Source organism: Dermacentor andersoni, chromosome 1 (genome assembly GCF_023375885.2).
Source record: "Dermacentor andersoni chromosome 1, qqDerAnde1_hic_scaffold, whole genome shotgun sequence".
In the NCBI taxonomy this organism is placed as follows: Eukaryota; Metazoa; Arthropoda; class Arachnida; order Ixodida; family Ixodidae; genus Dermacentor; species Dermacentor andersoni.
The window spans coordinates 33390538-33404557 of record NC_092814.1 but is presented as its reverse complement, the minus strand read 5'-3'; the positions used below and the strand labels follow the sequence as shown (position 1 = coordinate 33404557).

The window sequence follows — 14020 nt, the reverse complement described above, 5'->3', positions numbered from 1 at the left end:
ACGGACTGGTCCGTGGGTTGGGGCTCGCCGAGGCCTGCGCGTGCCAGGGGTGTATAAGATTGGCTGTCCGCTATCGTGGACAGCCACTTTTTTATGCGAACACCCCCTGGCACGCTTCGGCCTCCACGGCCCCATCCCACGGGCCGCCCTGCTTCCAGATTTTATTCCCCCGCTACCTCTTCAGTGCCCCGGAGATCCTGCGCCGCCTGCTTTATTATAACCTCAGGTGCTCTCCTGAGGCCTCCGTTAGCCGGTTACATGTGCGCTCCTGGAGCAGTGCTTGTAAAAAATGCAATCTATCATCGCGACGAAAAAAGCGACCCGCGGCTTATACACCACTAGTCAGAACCTTGCCCCTTTCGACACAGCGATCACCAAATGGGGCGTCCGTGCCCACTGCCTCACCGCGCGGGCAGTCAGCGGTGGAGCGTAAACAAACTCGACCGCAATCCGCAATACCGGCATGTCTAGGGGACAAACGCATACAACACGCGCTAAGAAACCTCCTCCGTAGTGCCTAGGCAGAGTCACATATTCAAGGAGCAAAGGCCCCCAGATTTTCTCTCTCGCACTTCCTCTTACTCGCGTCTGCGCAGAAACGTCGAGCGCCACCAGAAACGCCACGCCGCGCTGTACCTACTAGCAATTGTGAAAATGCCGCCGGCGTAAGTACGAAGCAGTACGAAGCAGCGCGCTGAGCGCGGGACAAAGCGATGCCATCTAGAGGAACGTCTAGGTGGCGTTGAGCGAAGTGGGCAAGGAGAAAAGAGGCGAAGCGTCGCGGAGGAGGAGGGTAGGCGGAGGCGCGCTGGACGGATCTCCTCTGGCAGTTATTACGGATTCGGTGTGCGGTGTGGACGTACCGGGTTCGTCTCGTGAAAACATCGTCCCCGCGCGCCGTATGCTGCATGTGCGAGTTAAAGCGTGCGACGGTGAGCCGGCGATGGCGGTTCAACCTCGAGCGCGCAAGGGAGCAAAGCGGGGAGGAAACGGGGAGGGGGGGGGGTCGTCCTACTAAGGAGGCAGCTGTGTATGGGGCGCCCGCACGAGCCCTGTCTTGAAAGCGATCTGCGATGCGAACAGTCTAGGCGTCTAGGCACACCGAGGGCCAACAGCTTCGTGTGCACTATAGCACCGATACTCTTGAGCGTCACGCGCATTCACGAAGTGAAACGTCACTTTAACGTTCTTCCTGTGACCATGACGAGGCAATTTTTTTTGCGATTTTGATTGCTTACAATGAAATGTGAAAGTTCACACAGCATACAACTCGAACAAACGCACAAATGATCCATTCTCTGTATTATCCCAAGCACTGCCAATGAGATGCGCGCAGTGTAGGGACCTTCTTGTTTGCTGTCAGCTCCCCATGCTTGTTTAGTGTCATGACTTTGAGTTGCACCACTCGCATAGACAAGCTTGACTTCGAATAGACAAGTGTGACTTCGAAAATATCTGGCAGGACTACTCTCGATTTCAGTACAGGTAATATTGTCACCGAGTAGTGACAGTGAAGAATAGAAATTCCAATAGTGTCAGTTAAAAATTGAACTCATTATTCGGCAAACCTGCACCCAGCAATACAAACAACACTCAAAGAATAACGAAAACGGTGAAAACAGTTGCCGATCTTGAAACTCTGATTCACGACGCAAGTGCACCGGCTTTTTATGCATGACCCGTCGTATATTCCAGCGCAACAGCTGTTGCTTGCGTATGTTCGAGAATGTGCGCCACTACAGTCGACTCTCGCTAGAACCCGACCCTTGCGGAAGCGCTCGTTTTCGTCAAATTATCCGAAAGGTCGAATTATCAGACAGCAGCAAACTGGATGGGTTGAAATCTTTTTTATTGTTTGGAGTAGTCTGTTTTCTTCGAACGACCGCTTCAATGCAGCAATACAATAACCATACATGTTGTCGATCAGTGGCTCACAGATCTCAGCACTATCGTCGATGCTGGCAAAGTCCTCAGAATAGACATCACCCGGGGAACCGCGCAAGTCGTAATCATTACGACAGGGCAGGTTCATTGTCGTCGCCGATGAAATCAGTAGCGTCGTCTGCCGAATTTCTTGTGTTTTGAAGGTTTTAGTAACCGCTGCGCGCATGCAGGGGTGCCGCTGGGGGTCGAATTAACCGAAGCGACATGTTTTCACATTCGAACTAAGCGAGTTTTCCTCCCACGGCGATGTATTGTTTCTCGCCGGGACACTACAGTGCGCTCGGATTAATATAAATGTCGAATTAAATGAGCGCGAATTAACAGGCTTCGACTGCAATCGCGTCGCGCGAGCAAACTGATTATATAAGACACTTTGGCGATAGCATTGGTGACAACATACTGAAAATTTCGGATACATGTAGGCGCGTCTTGTGCCAAGCGATAACTTTGTAACAGTGGTTAGATAATGAAAAACGGTCACTGAAAAAAAAAAAAGATGAACAATGTAAGTGTGTAAACATACATTTACATCAAGCTCTACTGCCAACAAGGCTGTGCTAACGTAATGATTTATTTAAATTTTAAGTTATTGGGTTTTACGTGCCAAAACCACTTTCTGATTATGAGGCACGCCGTAGTGGAGGACTACGGAAATTTTGACCACCTGTATGGGGTTCTTTAACGTGCACCTAAATCTAAGCACACGGGTGTTTTCGTATTTCGCTCCCATCGAAATGCGGCCGCCGTGGCCGGGATTCGATCCCGCGACCTCGTGCTCAGCAGCGTAATGATTTATTTATTTATGTATTTTTATACATATACATACAGCACGTCGACGCACCTACGGAGAACGATGTTTTTATTGCAAGTAAAAACATCGCTTTTCGTACGTGCGACCACGTACTGTAAGTGCCTGTCAAACTATACAGGATGCAGGAAGACATTCACAATATATATATATATATATATATATATATATATATATATATATATATATATATATATATATATATATATTAAATTATGGTGTTTTACGTGCCAAACCCACTTTCTGATTATGAGGCATGCGCCGTAGTGGAGGACTCTGGAAATTTCGAACACCTGGGGTTCTTTAACGTGCACCTAAATCTAAGTACACGGGTGTTATATATATATATATACACTTTCATCGGCGATCGGCGAAGAATCTGGGAGTCAGTATGATTACTTCCTTTTATGCCTGAATTATTTGTCGCTTCGTCTCTTTGTTTGCAAACGTGCATTATATTCATAAGTAGGGTGGTGTACATGACGAAACCTTTGAGCCTTGAAATCGTTAAACACTTGAGCAGTCGAACGACAATTCCATGCCGTGAAGGCATTCGGCAAAAAGCCATCACATGGGTAAGTTGAAAAATCTCGTAGTTGCAGAAGTGGAATGAATAAAGGCTACATCATTTAGGCAGTCTATAAAGCTCGCGTTGTGCTGCGTAGACTCTATTGCCTGCTTCGGCACGCTGTTTTCCCCCTGTGAATTGCAACGAAATAAATGGAAACTGGGTAGTTGACAATGTATGAAGCATGATCAGATCTGGCGGCGACAAATCGTAACTTCCACTGCGATCTCCGTAAGAGATAGTGTTGGAAAAAAGAAATTAAATTATGGGGCTTTACGTGCCAAAACCACTTTCTGATTATGAGGCACGCCGTAGTGGAGGACTCCGGAAATTTCGACCACCTGGGGTTCTTTAACGTGCACCTAAATCTAAGCACGCGGGTGTTTTCGCATTTCGCCCCCATCGAAACGCGGCCGCCACGACCGGGATTCAATCCCGCGACCTCGTGCTCAGCAGCCTAACACGATAGCCACTGAGCAACCACGGCGGGTTGTTGGAAAACGAATGCTGGGGTGGTTAAGGTGGAAACGACAAAACTCGCATGACAGCTTTTCAAGTGTTTAGCGCAAAACACTTGGAACGAGAAACATGTATCAGCTTCACCTAAAACGTGTTAGCGTTGTTTCGCTTTGTTTTATCAAGGAAAGAACTGTCATTTCTTGCTGGCTCTTAACTTGCGCATTTCTTCTATGATAGTTTCGGGACCCGAGACCCGGCTTCCAGTAAACCGTTGTTGAAAGTTTGCACTTGTGTGTGTCTTGCCTACTGCCTATCTCTGTCTGAAGTTTTTTTTTATCTAAACACCAGCAAAGTTGACGCACTAACGAGGCCTAAACTGTATCCCATGGTAGAGTCACGTGATCAAGCCGTTTCCACGCTTATGTCGCTTCGTGGAGCCTCGTTTATGGCGTGCTATAAAACCAGTGTGCTGGTTTCACTAAGTTACGGATAACTATAGCTGGCCCACCAGTGCACCTGATTATAGCGGAAGCTCGGCGAGTCGACAGAGAATGCAGCGTTCGCGTTTCGTTCTCTGTTGGCTGTGACGCTGTGTGGGGTTAAGAGAAACTAGAACACCGACATATTTGATACGGCTGTGCTGTGTGTGGGCCTAGTGCGACATAAACTGAAGCGCCTTGGGCTTTTGGCCGTGCTCTCGGTTTGCGGAAGGCGGACCTGGATGAACTGCAAAATAACCCACTTCCCGCACCTTCAAAGAACCGAGGGGCGTACCTTAGGCGGCCGTTTCTACCTCAGTTGTCAGTGAGGCCACGCTTGCTTTTTATTTTTTGGCCCCTTTCGAAGCGAGTAGCTCGCGGAAGGCTGTGGGAGAGGGTGGGGCCGACGCGGCAGCAAGATCAAGCGAACGGGGCCGAGCGAAGGAGCACGAAAATTCCGGGCAAAACCAGAGACCGTTCTGAAGGGAAGGACAGGGGACAGCTGTTTGCAGAGCGGGAACACCGCGCCAAGCTGTATGGTGAGGGCGTGGACAGGAGGGACGGAATGAGGAAGAAAAGGAGAGGCGCCAGTAATTACCAGCGCGGAAGAGCGGGCGAACAGAAAACGTCAACAATTTAGCCCAGATACGACGGGAGAAAAATAGGACGTGCTCAGCAATAAAGCGGCGGCCCTGCTATTCGCTGGGGCCCGGAGCACGTACTTGCAGCATCAGGGACGTGGCACAGGTTAAGAGGGAGCGAGCAGAAAAGAAGTGAGGAGGGAGAGAAATAATGGAAGGAAATAAAGAATGGAGAGGGATGATAAGAAGAGACGAGAGGAGACCGCTAAGAAGAAAAGACGGCAGCGACACTGCAGAATGGGACGATAAGAAGCATTTGCCGGTGAGCGACTTTTTAGGTGCTCAGATAATTCTGCAAGAATGGCTTCCAAAGCGGAGACCAACTTTTGGGATGAAGCGGAAGAAAAACAGCTTCTCCGTGAGAAAAGACTTGAGCATAAAAAAAGAGAGGACATAAAAGCAGATGAATAAATGTTCGTTATTTTTACCCGGCATCGCTTTTCTTCTTTCTCGCTCAGTTATTTTTTGCTTTGACATAGCCTGGACGTGCACTGTATTGAGCAAAAGAAACGACAGATAAAAAATGAACGCAAGAATGACGTACTTGGTGATTTGGAAAGGAGCCAGGGGCGAGCCGTCTCGTCCCCAGGAGATGCTGATTGGTTCGTCGCCGGTCACGTGACACTGTATGGTGACCTCGGCGCCCCTGCGAGCCTGGAGAACTCTGGACATGCCGGACACGTGCGGGCTGTCTGAAAAGCACAACAGAGTGGGTCGCTCTATCAGCGGGCTTGAGGAAGGTTCGGTGGAATTGTGTCTTGTTCGTGCTATTACAATAAACTTGCGCTAGTTACACAGCAAACTACTTGAAGTACTAGCAGATGTTCTGGAAACAGGCAAAGGCGGAAAGTAAAGTACATTTTACCGGGGGGGTGGGGGGATGGGGCCCGACCAGCTTTCCAAACCCCATATATATATATATATATATATATATATATATATATATATATATATTGTCAAGCTGTTTATTGACAGGGTACGCAACGAGTGAGAGGTCGAACTCGGTGCGGTAGTCAAACCCTCCGAGCAGTCAGAACCGGCCCCGTGCGTAAAGCGCTGGTGATGCGCCTGACTGACCGGCACTACTTCGTTACATTTCATACGCTGGAGATGCGCCGGGCTAACCGGCGCTTCTTCTTCGTTACAATATATACATATATATATATATATATATATATATATATATATATATATATATATATATATATATATATATATATATATATATATATATATATATATATATATATATATATATATATAATTGAACAAACTTCGTGTGACCTCGAAGAATTGTTCACTGAAGTGATGGCCTCATATGAGAACTTACACGACTTCATAGTATAGGAAACAGTTCAGTTTCACCGCCTGAGTACTCTTCCCCCACCAAGAATCTGGCGTCTCTCGGTGGTGTAATCTGCCTTCGCGTAATTGTCGTATACTTCGCTATCACTAATACTGCTTCGGTTTTCCGGCGAAATCGCAGCCTCTCTCTGTCTTTCTTTTTCTGTGAGTCAGAGTATAAGCGCTCTTGCGCATGACTGCTGTTGATTCTGATTTCCAGTGAATCCGGCTTAGCGTCATTTCGGTTACTGAGTAAAATATACAGGGTGCCCCAACTATCATGCACCAAGACTTAAAAAAAAAAAGAGCAGTTGCGTTACTCGAAGAAAACCTAGTGCATAATGTCACCAGTACGGTAGGGTAGCGGCCAGTAAATCTTTCGTTTCTGAAATTTACTTCGACAATTGCAATTAATTGTCTAATTATAGAAGTACTGTCCTCATTATCAAAGTGTCAATGAGGCATTTGTAAGCAACCCAAAATGACATCTAAGTGCTGTATCTTCAGCGATGTACTAAGTGCGTGCAATTTTTTCCGACTGGCAAACAAGCCTGACGAAATATGAAAAATACCACGTGAGTGCGCTCCCACCAACATCATGAAGCAGCGCCTTCAAATAAGCTGATTGAAAGCAACTGCATTGCCTGTCGCAAACCCGAAGCGTACGCACCTTGATACGGTACGGAAGGATCACCAACAGCAGGTTTCGGGGCTTTGCAGCTATTCGTTCCTCTCTACGTCACACTTATTATCGTCTCTCAAGGCCGACTGATCACATTGATTACAAAAGCCCTTTGATAACGCGGCCGAAGCGGTGCTCTGACCACGCACGAAACGCGAAAAGCAATGTAATATGCACAGCATGTTTCGCAATCGCGGCTTTGCTCGCACCGCGTGGAAAGAGTGCGCGCGCAGCTATATTTCGCGCCAGAAACGAATTGCTTCGAAACTTGCTTCAGACCAAAGCCAAATTAAAGTGACGGTTTTACTTTTCATGATACTGTATACGTGCTGCATAAACAGGTTGGTGGCAAAAAAATAAAAGCGAAATAAGCAGCCTGGGAAGCGACTCACGTGTAGAGAAATGGCAAAGCCGATGCGTTCAAAAAGTAAATATACCACTTCTAAATACGCCCAATTGGCGGTCCGCACACACACGCACACAAAATAATAATTAAAAAAACATCAGATTTCAGTGTGCCATTATTATCTATGAATTCGAAAGCGCCGTCGAACACCAGCTGCTGCCTAGTGGACGCGTTCGGATAGGTCTTCTGCAGCTAAGCAGTACTGAGTCCGCTTTATCACGTCCTCAGTGGCTTTGTTGATGACCGACGCTAGAATTCTACGGCAGACATCCGTTATCCTTGTTTTGAGCTAATCGGACGTCCGTCTCGATCATGTAAGCACGATCTTTCATATAATCGAAAAAAAAAGGAAATCGAGTGGAGAGAGGTCAGTGGACCCAGCCGGCCAAATTACAGGCCTGTGCCTTCAAATCTATTGCGCATGAAAAGTCGCATCCAGCCAGTTTCGTGCTCGGCTGCTGCTGTGTGCTGGTGCCCCATCTTGCTGATACCACAGAAGTCGAAGACAGGACAGCAGGGCTTCGCTGAGAAACTCATCCACCGCTCCTTCAATGAGTTCGTCCACGTAGCGCTGTCCAGTCGAAGATGATCGAAGATGGGACCGAGTATAGCACCGGCGTAAATTCCGAACCACACAGTGAGCGACCACGCAGTGAGCGACCACTGGTACTAGTGCCGATTGCGCTTTACCCAGTGTAGATTGGAGTCCCTCCAATAGTGTGCATTATGCAAATTTACCTAGGCATCTCTGCGAAAAAATCGGCTTCATCTGTGCACATGACGTTCCTCAAAAAGTCCGGTGACTCATCGGCTTTTGTAAGGACCCAATTCGAAAAATCTAGACGATTCTATAGGTCCCTGTCTTTCGAAGAGGGTTGTGTCAGTGGGGGGAAACTCCCCGGTTTCGGTGATGATGATGATGATATTGTGGCCAACCCTTTGTATCGGGTGGACGTGGCAGCCACGCCCAAGCCAGAATGACGCTGTATTGCCTACCTATCGAGCAAAGCAGGCACAGGTAGGAAACGGAAAGAACAACAAAAGAAAGAAGAGAAAAGGAGAGAATGCGCTGCACTGATAAGCAGTCATTGGGGTCCATCCGCAAGTGCCGCTCGCCAGCACTCAAGACGCCTCTTTGTCTCTGCGACTACGGCTCTGTCTATACCGCATGTACCGTCCGCTCTACTAGGCAGAGGTAATTGGCGCCATCTGTGTATTGGGCGAACGCAAAAATCCGTTTATCTTGCATGGCCTCGTAGATCGTCGCGCGCACGCGCGCCGATCCAGGTGGCCGAACCCTTCCCCAACTCCTCTCCAATCGCCCTCCCTCGTTAATCCCTCGCAACTCCCTCACCTTCGACTGTCTCCGCGCGCACGCCGTGCGGCCCCGCCGGTCCGGAGCCAGCTCAGCCCGCTGCATGACGTTTCATGTTTCGTTATCCGCTGTTATCGCGAAGCGTGCGCTGCTGTGCGTTGACCGGCGTGGCTAGTTTCGTCAGTTTCGTGGTCCTCGGTAGCTGTGTGCTAGTGCTCCGCGATGTTTTACCCGTTTCGCGACTCGTACCGCTCGTGCATCGTGCAGTGGTACACAAATACCTCAAAAACAAGCCCTGCAAGGTTGTTCCGGGCGCCTAAAGACAACAGGTGAGCGCTCAGACCCAAGGACATCGGAAGACGCATGTACACGAACACACACACACAAAAAAAAATTAAATTATGGGGTTTTACGTGCAAAAACCACTTTCTGATTATGAGGCACGCCGTAGCGGAGGACTCCGGAAATTTCGACCACCTGGGGATCCTTAACGTGCACCTAAATCTAAGTACGCCGGTGTTTTCGCATTTCGCCCCCATCGAAATGCGGCCGCCATGGCCGGGATTCGATCCCGCGACCTCGTGCTCAGCAGCTCATAGCCACTGAGCAACCACGGCGGGTTACACGAACACAACCCTGTCCACGTGTGTGCTCCATGAGGCTCCGGACGTCGTTGCGCCTTGATTGTGCTACACTTGCCTCTTCCCGGTAGAGAAAGCTGACAAATAGATGTTCCTCCTCATTGTCACCTGGTCTATGACTTCTGTTTTTCTGTGCTAAGTCTCATTCTGCAACTTCAGTAACTTGCCCAGCTTTCCATACCGCCCTCAGTGCTTTTTCTGTGCGTCACGTTCTACAAACGTACTAACAGCTGAAAAATTACTGTTAGTGTTTGTGTACTATCTCAGTAACCGCCGATGGGAAAACCGCGCGAACAACCTTCATGTGTAGGCATGGTACGCTTTTTTTTTTCTTCTGCAAAGCATGAGCATTGCAAGTGTCCTACATGCAGATTTTTGCAGTTCGTGTTTATTATACAAAGGAGAGCCCAGTAGGTACGACTTAGTGCCTTAAGTGACGTAATTTTATTGCTAAGCATTGCATTCGGGTCGAAAGAAAAGTCGTGTTGTTGGCTTATTTTACCTGATCTTTGATTGAGGAATAAGCCTTTCTGCGAATGTTTTCTATGTGCTGCTGCGAAAGCCGACTACCTTCTGTTCCCCTTGCCACCGTTACTCAAGTTGTGGCCAAGTGCAAAATAATGTGATAGTGTGTTTCAGTTTTTAGTACAATGTTATTTTCTTCTGCCATGTTTTTTCAATTTTTTCAGCAGTAATGATCATGTCACGCATTTCATATACTTTCGTGCGGATTTATAAGTAAGCTCTTTCTTTTGGTATGGCTCTCAATCAAACAATGTTAGCATTTTATTCTATTTTTTAGGTATTTTGCGTGTCATTGTTTTTGCCATTACCAGTGAGTTTTCCCTTTTTATAGTTGTCATGACTATGTCATACATGTCGTCCAATTGTGTGCAATATCTTAGTGCATATATCAGAAGCTCGTCTACATTTCGGTCTTGAGGACGTTATATAAAAATCTGTTTTTTTTATGTGTGTGTACATGAAACGGCCTTCGCGTTTTTTAGCGCTTTCTTTTGTTATTTCACCGTCTGTGAACTTTTGTGTTTAGTACTCTTGTATATGTCATCCACCTTTCACTTTTGCTCATTTTTTGAGCGTGTATCACACCACGTTATAAGAAAAATCTGTTTTCGGAAACGAAGTCAATAAAGCGAGGCTAAACATCTGTTGTGTTGGAAGTGGAATTTTTTTTATGTCGCGGCACATGTTGGTACAAGTATGGGCAAACTGCGTGCGTGCCAACGCATAGCCCACGGCGCACCACGCGCCAGCTCGCAAACAATGCCAATGCGCTGTGTAGCGCGCCGCGCATTGTTTGCGAGCTGGCGCGTAATGCGCCGTAGCACGCGCGCGATTAAAAAAGAAAAAAAAAAAGACGCGTTGCGTACAGGTAAAAACAAAAAAACAAGAAGTAAGCGGCGCGCGCGGCATGGGGGAAAGGGTGAAAGTGAGCGGAGCTAGTGTTCCTGTATATGCTCCCGCAGGGAGCAGAGTTGCGCATAGCTTTTCCGGCGCCGCTCGCACCGCTATTCGCCGAGCGTGATCACGTGGTGCAGAAATGACGTCAAATGATCAACTGCGCGCTCCGAAGCCACCTTTACGGAAACGGCGCCGGCTCGCTTCTGTCAGTGCCATCGAAACTGCAATCAGCGGACCGTCGAGCGTGCGTAGCAACGATCGGCTCCGGATTGCAGGTGCGGTATTCGAGGATATTAAGTTAATGTCTTTGCTGAAGTGCTAAAAAGCACATCATTTTGACACTTGTATTCGAATATGACGGGCTGGAGCGCACCAAACTGCGCAAATCGCACGGAAGGTGGCAAAGCTTTTTACGCGGTGCCGTGCAGACGGACGAGACCGGCCGGCTCCGAAAGGGACCAGGATATGCGAGGTCCGTTCGGCTTGTTTACACTAAAGCAGCATTTATCTCGAGTAACATTCCTGTACACGCTGAAATGCGTACTCCTGGCATGAGAGGTTGTTCACTTGTGCAATTTTTGGTGTATATGTGCAGCGCGACACAGACGCGGTACAAGGAAAGGACGACACGTCTGTGTTGCGCTGCACATGCTAGCCAAAAATGTTAACTTGCCAACTCGCTCCATTCGCTTTCTTGCTTGTACGATTGTTCTGACTATGCGGCTCCAGAAAAGTGTGTTCAAAACAGAGTAAATACTAGCAGGTGCAATTTGTCCGCTGCATCCTGCTTTTCTCTGCTCCGTTTTCTTCTCTTTTTTTTTTTTTTGTCGGCGTTCTGATTTTTCATGTGAAGTCGATTGATGTGCTGCTGTTCATTGTTTTGTAGTAAGCGAAAACACCGTGCGCTCTCACTCATGAGACATCTGCGATAGCTTCAGCATTTACCACGCGGAATTGTTGCTTGTTCGATCAGCCTTAGTCGACGTGAGGAATGTGAAATTATTTTTGTACGTTTCATAAGCGCTGTGTTATAGTAAATTAATCTGAGTAGTATGAAGAGATAAAGAAAAATGTGCTGTCATGTTACAGTTTGCAATGTGTGAATAATTACTTTGCCAGTTTGTCATCTTATGGGATTAGGCCAATAAAGATAACCTGTTGTTACTCTTAATAACCTGTTGCCTTTCCAGTGGCTTTGAATTCTGCCCCCCAAGGCTCCAAGAACCAGCACTCATCCCCTTCTGCCACCAGCCATTGCTCATCCATTCCCTTGTACGAAATAAATTTGATCTAGAAGCTCGTCCATCTCTAATCTTTTTTCCACTTGAAGATTTCCTGCTACGAAGCAGCTGTTGAGTTTGCGGTGTGAATCGTAAAAATAAGCTTTCTATAAGATGTGCGCATGTGAACATTTGAAATGCGTTTAAATTTGCGTGTCTCCACCGCATATATCGAAAACATGCAGCTGCTGTGAAGGACATTTAGCGATGAATGACGGCCAACGGTCAGTGACATAATTGCAGGCACGATATTTCTGTTGGCGACATTCATTATTCGTCTCGTTTTGGCATCCAGAATGTGCTCCCATAATTATCTACCACACGTGTGTGAAGTTTTCTTTAAACGCCCTTTAAAACATTTCTTGCCTTCCGCCTCCGCGAGAAAACTTCACGTGCATGCTCAAAAACATTGCACCGCTTTTTCTTCCAAGGTAATGCGCGTTTACACTCGAACTTTTCAGCTGTTCTAGCCATGGGCCTAGTCAGGATTTTATTTCGAGGGATCGAGGGGGGTCCTATTCTTTATATGTACATTCGTGCGTGTGTTTGTATATGTGCGTGTATATATGTACACACAAGCTAAAAATTTTGGGGTGTTGCCACCTCTTCGGCTACACCAATCGTTCGAGCTTAGCGTGCATTAAAAAGTGTCATCTTGCTCAGTGCTTGCGTACAGTTTCCGCGTGTAGCTTGCGAACAGCAGACGAAAAAGCAAATGGAACACCGCGCGGCATTTGCCTCCTGCGCGCGCGAGGAGTGGCTCCACTGCCCGAGCTGGATCAAAAGCCGGACCTATGCGCAACTCTGCTCCCTGCGGGAGCATATACAGGAACACTAAGCGGAGCGGGTCGGTATAATAAAAACAAAAAGAAAAGGAAAACGTTTCGGAGAGGAGGCACCGCGCGTCTGCTATTCCTCTTGCCATGACAACGTAAACAATCGTGTGCGCCGCCATTTTGCTTCTGCGTCGCCCATTGGTTAGGGCCGTAACTGAAGGGGACCTTGGCGCTAGCGTCCAAAGAGCGTCTGCTCGAAAACGGCCAATGGCAGCCATGCGGAGATTCACCCCCCCACCCCCCAGTTGTGTCGCTAAAAACGAGGGTCCGGCGTTAGGCGTTACATAATATACCTAGACCTTCCATATGATGCAAGAAATTGATTGAACTAATTGAATTTCTCAAGCTAAAGCACGTAGAAAAATCGTAAACTACGACTTGCACACAACCTAAAAATATGATAGCTCTCGGATTGTAATTTGACTATACGAGAAAACATAATTCTGTTACGCGAAAACTCAAAGAAACCCCTTCAAACATACAAACCGGCCGCGGCTTTCACAGACCGGCCGCGGCGTCCGCCATCTTGCGCGCGCCGGCGCGATGGGTGTCTTGGGCATGGAGGAAGGAAATGGTCTTGGGGGTCTCAAAGCGGCTCGCTCGGTTCCTTGTATTAACTCCAGCTGGCGCTATCCTCCGCCGCATCGCGGCCCACGCAAAAGGTCGTGGTTCTGCTGCAAAGCTCGCCTTCGTGCATAGCGTTCGCGGCAAGCGTTTCCCTGTAAACATTACGGTTACATACGCTCCAGTTGCCGGGAAGCGTGAGAAGCAGTCAGGGACCTTTGAATGCTATCGCGTTCCACTCGTAAAGCCGAAGCTTAAGCGTCCTCCAATTTTTTTTCTTTATTTCCCTTATTTCGTTCTGGCTAACTCGGAAGAAGCTTGTTCGAGGGCACTGCTTTATGACGCGGGTGGGAGCGCAGTCACGTGGTATTCCCCATATTTCGCAGGGTTTATTTATCAATCGTAAAAAAATTAGTACGCAATTAGTTCATCGCTGAAAATACCGCACTTAGATGTCCCTTGGCTGTGCCTACATATGCCTCAATACTTTGATAATTAGGATAGTACGTCTTGAGTTAGATAAATCATTACAATAATTTAGTTAAATGTCAGTAATGAAAAAATTACTGGCAGCTGCTCCACTGTACTAGAAATAATTAGCACTAGATTTTTTTGCGAGTAACATTTGCTC

At 47.6% G+C, this 14020-nt stretch overlaps 1 protein-coding gene across 1 annotated transcript in view; it reads right to left on the bottom strand.

Annotated features, from left to right (window-relative positions):
* LOC126546074 (cell adhesion molecule Dscam1-like) overlaps positions 1 to 14020 on the bottom strand; it is a 706711-nt gene that overhangs the window by 55801 nt on the left and 636890 nt on the right. Inside the window, exon 13 of the mRNA XM_072286086.1 lies at positions 5444 to 5591. Coding sequence (XP_072142187.1) covers positions 5444 to 5591 — 148 coding nt within the window. The remainder of the gene's footprint in view (positions 1 to 5443; positions 5592 to 14020) is intronic.